General features: G+C 44.4%; 1 protein-coding gene across 1 annotated transcript in view; it reads right to left on the bottom strand.

Moving 5' to 3' along the window:
- ilf2 (interleukin enhancer binding factor 2) overlaps nt 1-18,231 on the bottom strand; it is a 44,088-nt gene that overhangs the window by 7,681 nt on the left and 18,176 nt on the right. Inside the window, exons 9-14 of the mRNA XM_068747062.1 lie at nt 18,021-18,099; nt 17,846-17,933; nt 14,035-14,096; nt 13,639-13,753; nt 13,466-13,556; nt 11,322-11,485 (exon numbers count right to left, since the gene is read on the bottom strand). Of these exons, the coding sequence (XP_068603163.1) occupies nt 11,334-11,485; nt 13,466-13,556; nt 13,639-13,753; nt 14,035-14,096; nt 17,846-17,933; nt 18,021-18,099 (587 nt within the window). The 3' untranslated portion in view covers nt 11,322-11,333. The remainder of the gene's footprint in view (nt 1-11,321; nt 11,486-13,465; nt 13,557-13,638; nt 13,754-14,034; nt 14,097-17,845; nt 17,934-18,020; nt 18,100-18,231) is intronic.

Here is an 18,231-nt window from a genome sequence, read left to right on the forward strand (position 1 = left end):
TCTGCGGGTGCCCTTGGTGCTGGAGCGAGCACACCGCATTGGACCAAAGAGAGGCACGGGAGACCCTCCAAGACCCCTGGTAATAACGTTCCAAAACTACAGACAGAAGACCGCTGTGATGGACGCTGCAAGAAAGAAGGACGTTTTGTACAAGAATGTTCGTGTACGGCTTTACCAGGACTTTGCTGCAGAGATACATAAACGGAGGAAGCAGTACGACTCTGTGCGTAAACTGTGGGAGCTGGGACTGAGGCATGGGATTAGATCTCCTGCTACGATGCTGGTAACGTACAGAAACGAAACCCTCACGTTTAATAAGCCAGCAGAAGTGGAGGAGTTCATACGCAGGGTCAAAGAAGAGAAATCTGCTCAATAGGTTAGAAAATGTGTGTTCCTTTTGATGTCTCATAAATGGTGAGTTTATATTCTTGTATATATTTGTTTAGGTTGGTAAGCAGGCTGGTGATACTTTGTACACTATTTTGTTTTCCTCACCAGGATGAGGCTGTGGAAACGCCTGTGATGTTTATTGTAGAGATCTCCTGTGTCTCTTATGTTTGAGTTCGTTATCTTTAAATATGTGCACAATAATTTATACAACAGGTGCTTAATATTTTGTTCGGGGCAGGGTAAGCGGTCGTAACAATCAAGGGGATTGATCTCGGATCTGTCCCTAAAGGTTCGGGGAAGTGGACATAATCGGGGGATTCCACTCGGAGTGGTTTGTTGAGTTTTGTTTTTGTTGTTCAGCACGCTCAAAGTGCTCTCGTTTTATGGTTAACCTTGTTCAGACAGACAGCCAGCAAAATGACCATTATGTTTTTTGAATGTCACAAAGTGTAAAACTTAAGTTTATGTCCTGGAATTGTAGAGGTTTACAGAAAATTAAAAAGATTAAACAAGTCATGAATAAACTAAGAGATTCAAACGCAAAAATTATATTCCTACAGGAGATACATACCCTTAAAGAAGACCAGATTAAAATAAGTAGAAGATGGCGGGGGGCTGTTTATGCAGCATCATTTAACTCGCAGGCAAGAGGAGTTATGACCCTTGTTCATAGCTCGGTTCCTTTTTAAGTGCATAACACAATTGAAGATAAATTTGGAAGGTATTTAATTATCCAAGGCTCACTGCTTGCAAATAATCTGAATTTAGTGAATGTTTATGGTCCGAATGTGGACAATCCCAATTTTTTTACTGACCTCTTCCTGACTCTTTCTTCCCTCCCAGGGGCATTTATAATTGCAGGGGACTGGAACTGCACATTAGATCCAGCTAAGGACCGTTCTACAGGTGTGGACCAAACTCACAATAAACGTAGGACAACTAAGAGCTGAACTTAACTGACGTCTGGAGGCACTTTAAACCTGATGAGATTGCCTATTCTTGTTATTCTGGAGCTTATAAATCTTTTTCCCGAATTGACTACTTTCTAATCTCGGCTACTTTGATCTCTAAAATAGATAACTGTTATTATGATAGTATACTGATGTCCAATCACGGAACATGTGGCTTTATATATATAGACAAGGCCTTTGTTAGAGACCCACCTAGATGGAGTTTGAATCAAAAGTGGTTGCTAGATAATAATTTTGTTAAATATATTGGAGATATAGTAGATAACTATTTTAAAGAGAACACAACAGAAACAACTGCTGCAGTTAGATGGGACGCTTTCAAGGCTGTTTTGAGAGGACATATAATAAGTTATATCTCATCTAAAACTAGAGATTTTCATAAAAAAAGATTACTATTAGAATCACAAATAAAAACACTTCAGAATCAGGTAATTGATCACTATACAATTAAGGCAGAAAAGGAATTGCTAACTGTAAAAGCAGACCATAATAAAATGTCAGCAGACAGGGCAGCTGCTGATCTTATTAGGCTTAATCAAACTTTTTATGAACAGGGTGAGAAAACTGGTAAATTACTGGCATGGCAAATCAAACAGTTGGAAACAAGGAAAGCAATAACTTCAATTAAAAAAAGTAATGGAGATACGGTAACGGATCCTGCTGAGATAAACAAAGAATTTAGGGAATTCTATGAAAGGTTGTATGATTCTGAAACGCAAAACAACCCGGATGGTAACAATTCATTTTTAGATAGTTTGGAAATCCCACAAATCCCAAAGGATTTTGTGGAAATATTAGAAGCAGACTTGAAAGAGAGGGAAATTAGCAAGGCTATTGGTGATATGAGGGCAGGCAAGACATCGGGCCCTGACGGACTTCCAATAGATCTTTACAAAAAATTTAAATCTAACTTGCTGAAACCGCTTTTGGAAATGTCTTTAGAAGCATTCCAGTGCGGAAGCTTATCAACATCTCTGACGGCGGCATTGATTACGTTATTGCCAAAACCTGGAAGACCGAGTAATTCTTGTGGAAATATGAGACCAATTAGCCTATTAAACGCTGATCTAAAAATTGTATGTAAAATTTTAGCACGTCGTCTTCAAGAAACGTTACCACATGTAATTCACAGGGATCAAAATGGATTCATCCTCGGGCGACAGGGGTTTCATAACGTCAGGCGGGTCCTTAATATTATTCATGGTTTAGAGCAGACATGGGCAAACCACGGCCCGTTATGCTTTTCAATACGGCCCGCCTGTTTGACCAGCAGATGGCGCACTGACCATCGATGGCTTGTAGCGTATTGCTCTGCTTTTAGTTTCGTTTCCCCCATTGCTGGTGTCCCTCCCCTGTCACAAGACCCTGAAACCGCACCGCAGGAGCTGCAGCTGGAACTGATCGATCTTCAGTCCGACTCCGCCTCAAAGGATAAGTCCAAGTCTCTTAACCTGAATGACTTTTATGCCTCACTGAACGAAGCCACGTTTCCAAACGTCCGGAGGGCGGAACAGAAGATGCTGCTGTTTGGCTCGACCTCCGTGTGTGAGCAGACGTCCAGCGTCATGATCAATAAATCCCGTTCTTTTAATGAAGTGCGCATTTATGCACAGCAGTGGAACAACAATGAGTGCAGCAGAAATGATTGAGATTTAGTATTTCGTGTTTTGATATGTTTTGAATGTTGAAAGTGATCATCTTTTTTCAATAAATGTTGATTTATTTAACTTTACGCCTTCAAGTGAAATTTATTAAAAACAGATGCAATCACCAGGTTTGACAGATCACAGTGTCTGTGCTATTTTAATCTATTTACATTTCTCCTCACACTGTTGTTCTATTTTAATCTATTTACATTTCTCCTCACACTGTTGTTCTATTTTAATCTATTTACATTTCTCCTCACACTGTTGTTCTATTTTAATCTATTTACATTTCTCCTCACACTGTTGTGTTATTTTAATCTATTTACATTTCTCCTCACACTGTGCTATTTTAATCTATTTACATTTCTCCTCACACTGTGCTATTTTAATCTATTTACATTTCTCCTCACACTGTTCTATTTTAATCTATTTACATTTCTCCTCACACTGTTGTTCTATTTTAATCTATTTACATTTCTCCTCACACTGTTGTTCTATTTTAATCTATTTACATTTCTCCTCACACTGTTGTGTTATTTTAATCTATTTACATTTCTCCTCACACTGTTGTTCTATTTTAATCTATTTACATTTCTCCTCACACTGTTGTGTTATTTTAATCTATTTACATTTCTCCTCACACTGTTGTTCTATTTTAATCTATTTACATTTCTCCTCACACTGTTGTTCTATTTTAATCTATTTACATTTCTCCTCACACTGTTGTTCTATTTTAATCTATTTACATTTCTCCTCACACTGTTCTATTTTAATCTATTTACATTTCTCCTCACACTGTTGTTCTATTTTAATCTATTTACATTTCTCCTCACACTGTTCTATTTTAATCTATTTACATTTCTCCTCACACTGTTCTATTTTAATCTATTTACATTTCTCCTCACACTGTTGTTCTATTTTAATCTATTTACATTTCTCCTCACACTGTTGTTCTATTTTAATCTATTTACATTTCTCCTCACACTGTTGTTCTATTTTAATCTATTTACATTTCTCCTCACACTGTTGTTCTATTTTAATCTATTTACATTTCTCCTCACACTGTTGTTCTATTTTAATCTATTTACATTTCTCCTCACACTGTTGTTCTATTTTAATCTATTTACATTCCTCCTCACACTGTTGTTCTATTTTAATCTATTTACATTTCTCCTCACACTGTTGTTCTATTTTAATCTATTTACATTTCTCCTCACACTGTTGTGTTATTTTAATCTATTTACATTTCTCCTCACACTGTTCTATTTTAATCTATTTACATTTCTCCTCACACTGTTGTTCTATTTTAATCTATTTACATTTCTCCTCACACTGTTGTTCTATTTTAATCTATTTACATTTCTCCTCACACTGTGCTATTTTAATCTATTTACATTTCTCCTCACACTGTTGTTCTATTTTAATCTATTTACATTTCTCCTCACACTGTTGTTCTATTTTAATCTATTTACATTTCTCCTCACACTGTTGTTCTATTTTAATCTATTTACATTTCTCCTCACACTGTTGTTCTATTTTAATCTATTTACATTTCTCCTCACACTGTTGTTCTATTTTAATCTATTTACATTCCTCCTCACACTGTTGTTCTATTTTAATCTATTTACATTCCTCCTCACACTGTTGTTCTATTTTAATCTATTTACATTTCTCCTCACACTGTTGTGTTATTTTAATCTATTTACATTTCTCCTCACACTGTTGTTCTATTTTAATCTATTTACATTTCTCCTCACACTGTTGTTCTATTTTAATCTATTTACATTTCTCCTCACACTGTTGTTCTATTTTAATCTATTTACATTTCTCCTCACACTGTTGTTCTATTTTAATCTATTTACATTTCTCCTCACACTGTTGTTCTATTTTAATCTATTTACATTTCTCCTCACACTGTTGTGTTATTTTAATCTATTTACATTTCTCCTCACACTGTTGTTCTATTTTAATCTATTTACATTTCTCCTCACACTGTTGTGTTATTTTAATCTATTTACATTTCTCCTCACACTGTTGTTCTATTTTAATCTATTTACATTTCTCCTCACACTGTTGTGCCAAAATATGTGTAAATGCTGCATCTTGCATATTCATTGAGACAAACGTACTACCTGGATAAAGGCTATTTTGCACATTTGAAAGACGCAGTTCTTCGTACACACTGTTGGTAAATCGGGTTGTACATTTATCTGTGTGTTTACTGTGCTATGAGGTTTGCACACGACACGCAGCGCTTTAGCATATCTGGGCCAAACACTCATCCAAATGCTCCTGGCCCGGCCCCTCTGTCAAAATGTCAAACCCAATGTGGCCCGCACGTCAAAAGGTTTGCCCACCCCTGAACTAACCTGAGGGGGGCTATCATTGTTTAGAGAGCGTCCAATAAAAGTGATAGGATCAGTTGTGTGCGATAACACGGTCAATGTTTACTAATCCTACCAGGGGTTAGAGCAGTTCATCACTAGTTGCAGGCACCGCTCATAATACATATTAAACTACTAACATTTAGAGATTTATGACTAGCTGGTAAAGTTAATGTTCTTTTACAGAACGCTGCATGTTTAATCTGGGTGTTCTAGACGGAGACTTCTTAGGATTTAGAACAAATAACAATGAAATTATAGGATATTAATGTGTTTGAATGCTTTTGATTTGATTGGGATATGGTTTAACTTTAGTGAAGGGAAGTTATGGGGAATTTGTTAAGTAGATACAGTTGTGGGAATGTTGATGACAGGTGGAGGCTGTTGTGTACGATGTATACGGCAGCTATGATCAGGTGTATCGATCGAGCGGTGGGGGATGCTGCCATACCCCCGCCGACCTGATGATGGAGCAGGAGGCCCGGCTGGAACGGGACTCCAAGGACGGAGGAGCCGGAGGGAACCTGAGGGAATGCCTGAGATGTGGCGTTCATGTTCCCACCGGTTCTGAGGATGACGAAGAAGAACATCATCTATAGTCGGGTTTGCATGCTACACGACACACCGTTGCTAAGGCTAACACATGGTGACTGTTCGCTTCACAGGGAGAGGTAATGATAATTGTGTTTAGTTTTCTTGTGGGGATCTTTGGATCTCTGTCTTGTGGGAATTTTAGTGTCCCTCACGGACATCGTAGGTGAGGCTAGCTCACGTGTCTGGATTTTTCCACCTCGTACATGATTTGTGTACGAAGGACTTTCAACGGAAACAAGACCGCAAGGGCTTTTTAGAAATGCTCCTCTTAGACAGGATGTTTGACTGTATTTGTACTGTAATACATGCTACTGTGTAACTACTTGTACTCTAACATTCTATCTAATAAATATATTCATTCATTCATTCATTCCACATGTAGAACTGCACCAACATCTGGGTTGGCAGCTTGAGTTTCCTCAGCTGCCGCAGGAAGTACATCCTCTGCTGAGCCTTCTTGGTGAGGGAGCTGATGGTCGGCTCCCACTTGAGGTCCCGGGTGATGGTGGTGCCCAGGAAGCGGAAAGAGTCCACGATGGAGATGGGGGTAGGGGAGTCTGTGAGGGAGAGGGGGGGCGGTGGGGCTGTGACTTTCCTGAAGTCGATAATCATCTCCACTGTTTTCTGGCTGTTCAGCTCCAGGTTGTTGCTGCTACACCAGGACACCAGCCGGTCCACCTCCCTCCTGTAGGCCGACTCATCACCGTCCGAGATGAGCCCAATGAGGGTGGTGTCGTCCGCAAACTTAATCAGTTTAACGGACTGATGGGCAGCAGTTGGTGTACAGGGACTTGTATTAAATATCTGACACCAACTCAGCACTCGTTACAGGCTAACGCCAACTCAGCACTCGTTACACTCTTTTCCCTCAATGAACTGTTTCAATCGGCCGTTTTAGCAGCATCAATCGGTAGCAGGTGAAATTTGTATTCACAAGTATATTTCGATGCTCCTTCTGGGTAACTGACTCAAATGACTCGATTCACTTTAGTGAGTGACTCATTTAAACTCGATTCAGTAAAAAGAATCCAATTTACCATCACTCGTCTCCCCGCGGTGACATCACAACGGGGGAAGTTTCAGATTACAGAGCTACGCAGGATTGGCTGGATGCTTTAATCGAGCAGTTTTGGGTTGGTAATGACCCGGAAGCACCAAATGTTAGTGTAGAAACATGGGAAAATTATTTTTTAATAATATGTCCCCTTTAAACTAAAATAGTAGTAATCTGGAATTAAGGTGGAGCCAAACAAAGTCCACCCTGCCACCGTGCACACAGCTGGCCACGCCCACCCCTAATGACAGGATGACGGCCTACTTTTAAAGTGGCAGCCCAGGCTCAGGGCGGAACCGTGGCAGCGTGCTTCCGCTCTGTGATTTTCACAATAAAATGCAACACAAGCTCTACTAACAGACGGCGACCGGCTGGTGCCGCAAAGAAAACGGAACATAAGATCCAGACAAAGTGAACAAGTTACTCACAACAACAAACACGACACACGACCTGGGAACACGAACAGCTGCCGTCAGCACGGGCGAGGATCAGAGACGGGGCGTGGCACAGGGACGTTCTGCACCCCGGGACCAAAAACACACAACAGTCCGACCCCACGGGGGGCAGCGGGGGGGCAGAGAGGATGCTCTCTCCACAAAGGCCAACAGTCCGACCCCACGGGGGGCAGAGAGGATGCTCGCCCTACAAAGGTGAATTCTTTCCGTTGGTCCTGAAATGTACGATACTCGTCATCTTTTTTCCGTTTCGCCATCTTCTTCGTCGAAGGGTTATCTTTGAACTTTGACCAATCAGACTGATTCGAAAGGGGGCGTTTACCTGTTTTACCCAGCAACAGCCGACGCAGGCCAGTATCACCCAATTAAAATAATGGACGATTGCTCCTGCAGCCCTGACAGGACACGAGCAGCGAAAGATCGATGGACGGACTAAAACAAGTGAGAATGTTTTGTTTTATCTGTCGTGTTATACGACGCAAGGATTCATGCGACACATTGTAGAGCAACTGTAATACGTTTATTTCCGTCCTCGTACTTCACGAACGACATCTCAACTTCCGTTCCGGCACATCCGGTTAACCTTTCACAATAAAACGACAGTAACTCAAGCAGGTTACACCACATTATCGGTATTCCTTTTGAACATATTGGTGATTACTCACTGCTAGATTTCCTTCTATGTTGACCTCGGAAAATGCTCATGTTTTGTATAAGATCTTTTCAGTGAGCTTGTACTGGTGAGTTTTGTTAATAAAGTAAAAAAAACCTTTTTTTTTTTTATATTGGTGCGCGAGCCATATGTGATCATCAAAAGAGCCATAGGTTCCCGACCCCTGAGCTAGAGGCAGGGTACACCCTAAATGCGCCAGCGCATCGCGGAGGCCACACACTACAGACAACTTAGAGTAATCAATTGACCGCAATGGCATTGTAAGAGCCAATGTGTGTGCGTCCACGCCGTGGTGATTGGGGCGTGGCACAGCCGGTGTGGAGGGTTTGTTTGTGTGCGCTCACCTGTGCGGTGTCAGCGTGTGTGGCCTTGTTATGCTGGTGGGGTGAGCGTGGGAAGAAACTTTTTGTTGACCGCATAACCGTAAACGCAGGACCGCAGGATAAGCAGGGTACCAGCCAGATGAACCATCGAAGGATTGCACGGGCGCACGGAGGTACCGTATTTTCCGGATTATAAGTCGCGGTTTTTTTCATAGTTTGGTCGGGGGTGCGACTTATAAATCGGAGCAACTTATATATGCTTTTTTTTACAAAATCTGTGAGCGCAGAGACAGTAGCCTACACATTTCTATAACAGGTGTTACAGGGAACTCTGTGACCCGTCAGAATCTGTCGCGGTTTCTGGAGGTTCATAGTTATCTGTCACACCTGTTATCTAAAAACACAAATTAGAAGGGCTGAATGAAAATGTCGCCGAAAAGAAAGTCATATTCCGCGGCTTACAAGCTTCAGATAGTGAAATATGGAGCCGAAAACGGCAATCGAGCAGCAGAAAGAAAGTTTGGAGTGAGCGAAAAACTTGTAAGGGACTGGCGAAAAGCGGAGGTTACGCTTACTGAAATGAAGAAAACAAAGAAAGCTAATTGCGGGCGACAAGCTAGGTGGCCGCAGTTGGAGGAACGAGTTCACGCATGGGTGCTTGAACAACGTGCTGCTGGGAGAGGTTTGTCAACGGTGCAGTTGCGTCTCCACGCCCAGGTGGTTGCCAAGGAGGTGAATATAAACGGCTTTGCGGGAGGACCTTCTTGGTGTTACCGCTTCATGCAGCGCAAACGCCTCTCTATCAGAGCAAGGACGACACTGTCCCAAAAACTGCCAGCGGACTTCCAAGCCAAGGTTGACAGTTTCCGCGCGTTCATTGAAAAGCATGTAAGTGATCACAACGTGACACCGGATCATATTATTAACATGGACGAGGTCCCCCTCACTTTTGACATCCCCATGGGCCGAAGTGTTGCAGAGAAAGGGCAAAAAAGTGTGAATATCGTTACAACTGGTCATGAGAGATCACACTTCACAGTGGTGCTGGCATGTTGTGGAGACGGATCAAAACTGCCACCGATGGTCATTTTCAAACGAAAAACCATGCCAAAAATCCAATCCTCCTCAGTTGAAGTCGCCGTGAAGGAGAAAGGGTGGATTGATCAAGAAATGATGAACTTGTGGCTTACAAAGTGCTACAATAAGCGACCGGATGGCTTCTTTAGAGCACGCAAAGCTCTGCTTGTGATGGATAGCATGAGAGCGCACATCACACCACAGTTAAAAAATAAATTAAAAGTTCTCAACTCCATACCTGCCATCATCCCTGGAGGCTTAACCAAAATACTCCAGCCACTTGATATCTCCGTGAATAGGAGCTTTAAGTCAGTTTTGCGTAACCTGTGGGAGCAGTGGATGACGGATGGAGAGCACAGCTTCACGGCAACCGGGAGAATGCGCCATGCAACTTTCCTGGAAGTCATTGAATGGATCGACAAAGCATGGGCTTCAGTGACAACCGAAACCGTCCTGTCGGGATTCAGAAAGGCTGGAATAATTGGAACTGCAACTGACGACGAGTCTGATGTAAGCGACGTAGAAGAGGAAGCGGCGTCTTGTCTACCTGCCGAGTTGGGGGAGTTGTTCAAAAGTGACACCGAGGATGAAGATTTCCTTGGATTTCGTGATTCGGAGTAAAACCTGATATTTTGGTAAACGTGTTAGCATGTTCTTTGTGCTATATGTTGTTTGGTGTTGGATTTTATCAAATAAATTTTCCCCAAAAATGCGACTTATCCTCCAGTGCGACCTATATATGTTTTTTTCTTCTTAATTATGCATTTTTTGGCTGGTGCGACCTACAATCCGGAGCGACGTATAATCCAAAAAATACGGTATTTAAGGACAATCGATACAACAGCAAACAAGTAAGCCCTCCAGCTGTTCCTTCTGCAATCCGGAGCAAATAAATCTGTCAAGGCCCGTGCAACGCACCGCGTGCGCTTCAGTGTTTTAACCCCCTCGACTTATCCCACCGTGGCGTTCGGATCAATTTTGATTTATACGCCACAATAGGCATGTTATTGGATGCATTCTCTGGAAAAAAAGCCTTGCGGACACGGAGACAACATGCAAACGCCGCACAGATGGGATCCGAACCCGGTACCGTCTTGCTGTGAGGCGACAGCGCTAACCACTACACCACTAAGTTAATAATCACAATAAAGAGAGTTGAGTGAGGAGAAACGTGCGACAATGGAACACTTCTAAATATTTTGTGCATTCATCAAAAATTGTCTTCAATTGTTCAATTTAAGTTGTTTCATATTTCCAAGTATTGTTATTGTTCCTGTCTACTCCAGGTCTTATAATTGGAATATTTAATGATTATGAAGCCTAATAATAAAGTGCTTTTTGTTGCAAAGTAATTGAGAAACAGTGACAAACACAATGGACCCTTCTCACCCTCAATGGGCTCTATAGCAGGAAGGGGAGGGACCTCTCACCCTCAATGGGCTCTATAGCAGGAAGGGGAGGGACCTCTCACCCTCAATGAGCTCTATAGCAGGAAGGGGAGGGACCTCTCACCCTCAATGAGCTCTATAGCAGGAAGGGGAGGGACCTCTCACCCTCAATGAGCTCTATAGCAGGAAGGCGAGGGACCTCTATCACGCTTATGAAAATAGACTTTCACAGCAGAAACAACAGAAATGAAAGTACGACCAAAGTAGTAGTATTAGTAGTATTTCAGATGACCTGTGGAGTACATTAAACATCAGAAGAAGCAGGCAGTGTGTGTTGTTGGGAGCACAATGTGCAGATGCTCCAACCTGAACTCTTCATCACTCTTGGGTTTCCATGCTCTCATCCTCTCCATCCCCTCCCTCCTCTAGAGCCTCGTCATCTTCTTCCTTTCTCTCTGGTGGCTTTTCATAGGCCTTCTCTGATGGAGTGACGATCACACCATCCCATGTAGACATCTCTGTTGCCAGGTCTGGAACAACACAGTTGATCATTTATGAAGTTTGAGGGGAGTGTACAACATTTGTCAAACCCAGAATGCCTAAGGAAAAGGCATCAGCACAAAAATGGTAGAAGGACCACACAGCACTATACATTCTTCTCTCTCTCTCTCTCTCTCTCTCTCTCAATATCACTGTTAATCAGCCCTCTGGAATCATACAGATGTTACGCTAGGTGTGTACTGCAAAGTCATTTTTGAATGAGAAGTACAGTGTCTGCATTGGAAAGTATCAGAATTGTACTTGCAGCACCTGAAATGAAACAATCCAGGAGTAAGCGCTGTCCAGTTCACAGAACAGACAGTGTTAGCGACACATTAGCTTGAGAAATGAATGTTTCCCACTTGAGATTTAATGTACTAAAAAATGCAAGATATTAATGGCAATGTTTACGGCTGGTTAATTTAAATGTGTGTGGTGGCATCCTGGCAGTTACGGCGTCCCGAGATTGGACAAGTTAGTGTCTGTTTTCTGCAGTAGGAAACCACAAGCTACTCACACATAGTTACGTTCCTTTTACGTTGTATTTATACCTTGTGATTGTAAAGGTAATATTTGTACCGTAATTCCCGGTGTACAAGCCGCTACTTTTTTCCAATATTTTGAACCTTGCGGTTTATGCAACAACGCGGCAAATTTACGTATATTTTCCAACTTTCGTTACGAGCCGTGTTTCGTTAAAGCCTATTTATTTTCGTTACAAAATTAACGCCCGCCCGCCCGGAGGGAAAGCCCCGCTTGCGCGTAGCTGGGGAGATCCGCGAGAAGGGCCCGGCGCGCGTCCAGAGTCGCCGCCGCCGGACCGCCGTACCCGGTCCCCGCCGCCTGCCCGCCATCCGCTACGCGGCGTCGGACGCGCCGCCCCCTCGACCTCCCGGGCGTCCCCACCCCTGCCGCACCACGCTCCCGCGGACGGAGGATGAGGGGCACGGGGGCAAGGGGGACGGGGACACCCTGCCAGGCGGGCGCGCGCGCCGCGCAGCCTCCGACGGGCGGAGAGGGGAGGGCGACGGGGCGACTGCTCCCCCAGCCGCGGCTCGAGCCCAGCCCCGCTTCGCACCCCAGCCCGACCGACCCAGCCCCTAGAGCCAATCCTTATCCCGAAGTTACGGATCTGATTTGCCGACTTCCCTTGATCTAACATGCCAGAGGCTGTTCACCTTGGAGACCTGCTGCGGATATCGTTACGAGCCGTGTTCCGTTAAATATCATTTGTTTCAATGTACCGGTAGACACCTGCAGTTTACGAATATGTGCGGCTTATTTTTGTACAAAATAAATATTTTTTTAAAATTCAGTGGGTGCGGCTTTTTCACAGGTGCGCATAATAGTTCAGCAATTACGGTAATACAAATTCTCTCTCTCTCTCTCTCTCTCTCAACCCAGCCGGTCAGACAGATGTCCGTCCACCATGAGCCTAGGTTCTGTCCAAGGTTTCTGCCTGTTAAAGGGAAGTTGTCCTTGCCTCTGCCTCCAAAGTTCTTGCTCCTGTGGGTCAAGTTGGGTTCTGTGTTTCCCTGCTAATCCTGTAAAGCCTTGAGACGACTTCCTGTTCTGATCTGGCGCTAAGTAACTAAAATGTAATTGAATTTTATATTCACTATAAATCATCTCACTACCAGAACAACCATCCGTCCCCCATTAGTGGATGCTTTTCTTCCCTGATAATACAGGCATTTAATCATGACTCATTGGGCTCAATGGCATGACATCACTTCCTCATGGGCTGGCCTCCACAGAGTCCAGACCTGATCCCCACTGAGGATCTTAAAGATGTGCTACAACAGACTGTGCTGTGGCTTGACTCGCCCATCATCAATATTAGATCTTGCCAAAAGTCAAAAGTGAATGAAACTCTGAAATCAATGTTGCAGCTTTGCATAAGCGTATCAAAAGGATGGAATGGTAAGTTCATGTTTTAAGCAGAGCCTAAAGTGCTTCGGTCATCTTACAGCTGGCATCTCCTTCAAGGCCGAGGATCTTCCTGTAACCTCCGTGAGAGAGGACTCTCACCAGCGTCTGGGCCGTGAAGCACGCCATGTCCTGCACAGAAAAAGCAAACGTCATCACATCAGCACCCAAGGTCGGCAGTAGAACCGCAGCAAAGGGACAGAACCAGACCAACCTGCTGCTCCAGAGTCATGACTGTGTGTACTCGGAAGTTTCCACTCTCACAGGGGTCAGTGATGCCCACAGAGCCGGGCAGAAACAGACCAGCGGCCAGCATCTGCAGGCAGCGTCTTAATAACACAGAGACAAAAGATGTCCCTTTGTTCCCCACAATCCTAAGAAGTTTTTTTGCCATTGTCAGTGAGGACACACGGACTAGAGACATTCATCGGTACAGCCGCGCCGGGGCAGCCGTAAAGAAGCAGGCAGTAGAAAAACACACGGGAATGACAAACACGGGACATGCAGAGATTCTGTCAACCAGGCCAATCCTGAGAAATAGCCATTGGGGGGGGAGCAGGCCAGAGATGGGGTGCGTGTAGAGTCGATGAGCCGTCCTGGGTGAACTCACCTGTAGGCCACATTCAGGGTCAGGGGCTGCCTGGAGGGGTTATTCATCACTGCAGAGTGGCCCTGGAAGACAATGGACCCAGGTCATCGTTGGTGGTTTCCTTCAACCAATACACAACCAATCAAATACAAATACACCCACAATCCTCATTTCTTGTGTCCCTTGCTTTCTGACTGGCTCGTCAAAATAGAGTCGGGGGGGGGGGCAGTTGCTGAAATGGGACCGCACTCTTCTCGTCATCCGCAGATAATTACGTTAACTGCATCGTAACGACAACAGACTGTGTCTCCCTCGCACAGTCGGGCAGCTGGAAGCCTGATCAAAAGTCCGGTTTGCTCAGGCTTCCCTCGACAAGAAAAGAACGACCAGCGGAACCTCGGCTCTCCAACGAGAAGTCGAGTGGAGCCGAGGCAAACCGAAGCCACGTGAACATAGTCTATCCGAGTAGGTTCACCCAGAAGGACAGTTACCCAGTCATCTTATGGGGGGGGGGGGGGGACTCCCTTTCAAAGGAATCACGCTCCCCCTCCCTCCTGACACTGCGGCCAAAAGGGATGTAAATGATACAGAATTGTGTTAAATTAACTTTTATTACGCTTTTTTTGTACCATTTACACCTTTATAGCAGGAAGGAATTACAGTTACGAGCACCTTTAGTACACAATAAACACACACATATGATGATGACAACGTGCGGGGATTTAATTCAAGATAAGAATCCAGGCCAGCCCTGGGACCATGTTGGGTGGGGGAGGGGGAGCAGACAGTCCAGAGGATGAAACCGGAACAGGACAGATGAGCCATTGAGGGAGGGGTGTGTGCGTGTGTGTGTGCTTCAGTCCTTGTCAATGTGTGTAAAGTCTATGAGAGCCACAGAACACTACGACCTTGTCCTCGGGATAGACGTTCTGGTTAAAGAGACCGGTAAGCCCTGCTACGCGGGGCCCTCTTCGGTGGGGGTGATCCAATTAGGCAGTTGGACCAGTAAATCCACATTTCGGGCGCCAAGGAGAGAACTCAGTCCCACTAAGTCTTTGCCAAGTCCGGCAATCTGACAAGATGAGTTCTTACCAGGACCGGGACAGTCCCTCGGTCCGGGCCAACACCCGGTACCCCAAAGCCCCTAAAAGCACTTTTAGATCCACGGCCAATTTATCAAGAACTGTGAAGGCCGCCGGGCAACTCCCAGCCCAATTTGCAGATGCCCCAATAAGCCAAAGAGCCAAATCCATGTCCTCCACAGATTGGATCAGGAGACAGACAACCCCCCAAAGACCGGAAGAAGAATGATGCGATTCATCTACTTTACATTTATTATGGGAAATAGTATTACGGAACAAATTATGTTGGAGAACCGAGGTTCCACTATTATATTCTGTAGGGTTTTACCAAACCCTCTTCCGGTTCTTGTTCTCCGTTGTGGGTGCGTAATCAATGAGGAGAATGTGGGTTAAGATTAAGACATTTACCGTATTTTCCGGATTATAAGTCGCGGTTTTTTTCATAGTTTGGTCGGGGGTGCGACTTATAAATCGGAGCGACTTATATATGCTTTTTTTTACAAAATCTGTGAGCGCAGAGACAGTAGCCTACACATTTCTATAACAGGTGTTACAGGGAACTCTGTGACCCGTCAGAATCTGTCGCGGTTTCTGGAGGTTCAGAGTTATCTGTCACACCTGTTATCTAAAAACACAAATTAGAAGGGCTGATTGAAAATGGCGCCGAAAAGAAAGTCATATTCCGCGGCTTACAAGCTTCAGATAGTGAAATATGGAGCCGAAAACGGCAATCGAGCAGCAGAAAGAAAGTTTGGAGTGAGCGAAAAACTTGTAAGGGACTGGCGAAAAGCGGAGGTTACGCTTACTGAAATGAAGAAAACAAAGAAAGCTAATCGCGGGCGACAAGCTAGGTGGCCGCAGTTGGAGGAACGAGTTCACGCATGGGTGCTTGAACAACGTGCTGCTGGGAGAGGTTTGTCAACGGTGCAGTTGCGTCTCCACGCCCAGGTGGTTGCCAGGGCGGTGAATATAAACGGCTTTGCGGGAGGACCTTCTTGGTGTTACCGCTTCATGCAACGCAAACGCCTCTCTATCAGAGCAAGGACGACACTGTCCCAAAAACTGCCAGCGGACTTCCAAGCCAAGGTTGACAGTTTCCGCGCGTTCATTGAAAAGCATGTAAGTGATCACAACGTGACACCGGATCATATTATTAACATGGACGAGGTCCCCCTCACTTTTGACATCCCCATGGGCCGAAGTGTTGCAGAGAAAGGGCAAAAAAGTGTGAATATCGTTACAACTGGTCATGAGAGATCACACTTCACAGTGGTGCTGGCATGTTGTGGAGACGGATCAAAACTGCCACCGATGGTCATTTTCAAACGAAAAACCATGCCAAAAATCCAATCCTCCTCAGTTGAAGTCGCCGTGAACGAGAAAGGGTGGATTGATCAAGAAATTATGAACTTGTGGCTCACAAAGTTCTACAATAAGCGACCGGATGGCTTCTTTAGAGCACGCAAAGCTCTGCTTGTGATGGATAGCATGAGAGCGCACATCACACCACAGTTAAAAAATAAATTAAAAGTTTTCAACTCCATACCTGCCATCATCCCTGGAGGCTTAACCAAAATACTCCAGCCACTTGATATCTCCGTGAATAGGAGCTTTAAGTCAGTTTTGCGTAACCTGTGGGAGCAGTGGATGACGGATGGAGAGCACAGCTTCACGGCAACCGGGAGAATGCGCCATGCAACTTTCCTGGAAGTCATTGAATGGATCGACAAAGCATGGGCTTCAGTGACAACCGCAACCATCCTGTCGGGATTCAGAAAGGCTGGAATAATCGGAACTGCAACTGACGACGAGTCTGATGTAAGCGACGTAGAAGAGGAAGCGGCGTCTTGTCTACCTGCCGAGTTGGGGGAGTTGTTCAAAAGTGACACCGAGGATGAAGATTTCCTTGGATTTCGTGATTCGGAGTAAAACCTGATATTTTGGTAAACTTGTTAGCATGTTCTTTGTGCTATATGTTGTTTGGTGTTGGATTTTATCAAATAAATTTTCCCCAAAAATGCGACTTATCCTCCAGTGCGACCTATATATGTTTTTTTCTTCTTAATTATGCATTTTTTGGCTGGTGCGACCTACAATCCGGAGCGACGTATAATCCAAAAAATACGGTATTTAAGGACAATCGATACAACAGCAAACAAGTAAGCCCTCCAGCTGTTCCTTCTGCAATCCGGAGCGACGTATAATCCAAAAAATACGGTATTTAATTAACAGATCAGTACAAGTTAGTTCAGATATCAGCGCTGAGATTCCAACACAGCTCTCGTGCCCGCGCTTCGTTGGAATGAAGATGCTTCCTTCTTCGTCCTCACGTCATTCTGTCCCCTGAAGGCGGGACTTTGCCCCAGCCAATCTAAGCCCATGTTCATCTGTGTTGTGTGATGTCACTGTTCTGAGACGTTCAATGGAAATCAGTCGTATGATTTCCATGGAATTAAATGTTGTGCGTTCCTAGTGGTGTCGGCACGTAATTACGTTGTGGAATCCCATCTACTATGGAAATTCCCTACAATATACACAAGTCTTTTGCTACTGCCGTTATCAAGACGTGACAAATCTGACCAAACTTGTATTCCCCAGAACTACAGGGCTAGTGTGGGTTAGCAGCGCGCAACAATCTAATGATCTACTAATCAGCATCTACGTTACTACCCAGACATTCCTGTGAAGTATCATCTGAAACTGCAAACTCCAGGCTTGAGATGTAGATGCGTTCTGGTCGGGACTCTTACGAGCAGGTCCAGGATCCATGGAGTCAGCGGTTCAAAGCCAGGGAAGCGCAGTCTCAGGTCCTTCAGCAGGCGGATCAGCACTTTCACCCTGATGATTAGCAACATCAAATCAATGAGGTCTGCCGAGTGCATTGTGTGGCCAGAGTTCCCAACAGGAAGTAGATATGGCTCTTACGTTGACTGAGAGGCGTTCTCCTCAAACCAGCGGGCATGGCGGATGGCAGCAAGAGCACTCTGCAGGACCTTGATGTCCACTGAAATAGAAAGGAGCATCAAAGGAGACTCATTTAATCATTTAAAAACACATCAGTTCACTGCGAGGCTGGGTCACCGACCCCCCCAAAGATGAAGTAGGTCTGTGGAAACACTTAAGTGGATGCTTTTCT

The sequence above is a fragment of the Brachionichthys hirsutus genome, chromosome 13 (assembly GCF_040956055.1).
Source record: "Brachionichthys hirsutus isolate HB-005 chromosome 13, CSIRO-AGI_Bhir_v1, whole genome shotgun sequence".
NCBI classification, from domain to species: Eukaryota; Metazoa; Chordata; class Actinopteri; order Lophiiformes; family Brachionichthyidae; genus Brachionichthys; species Brachionichthys hirsutus.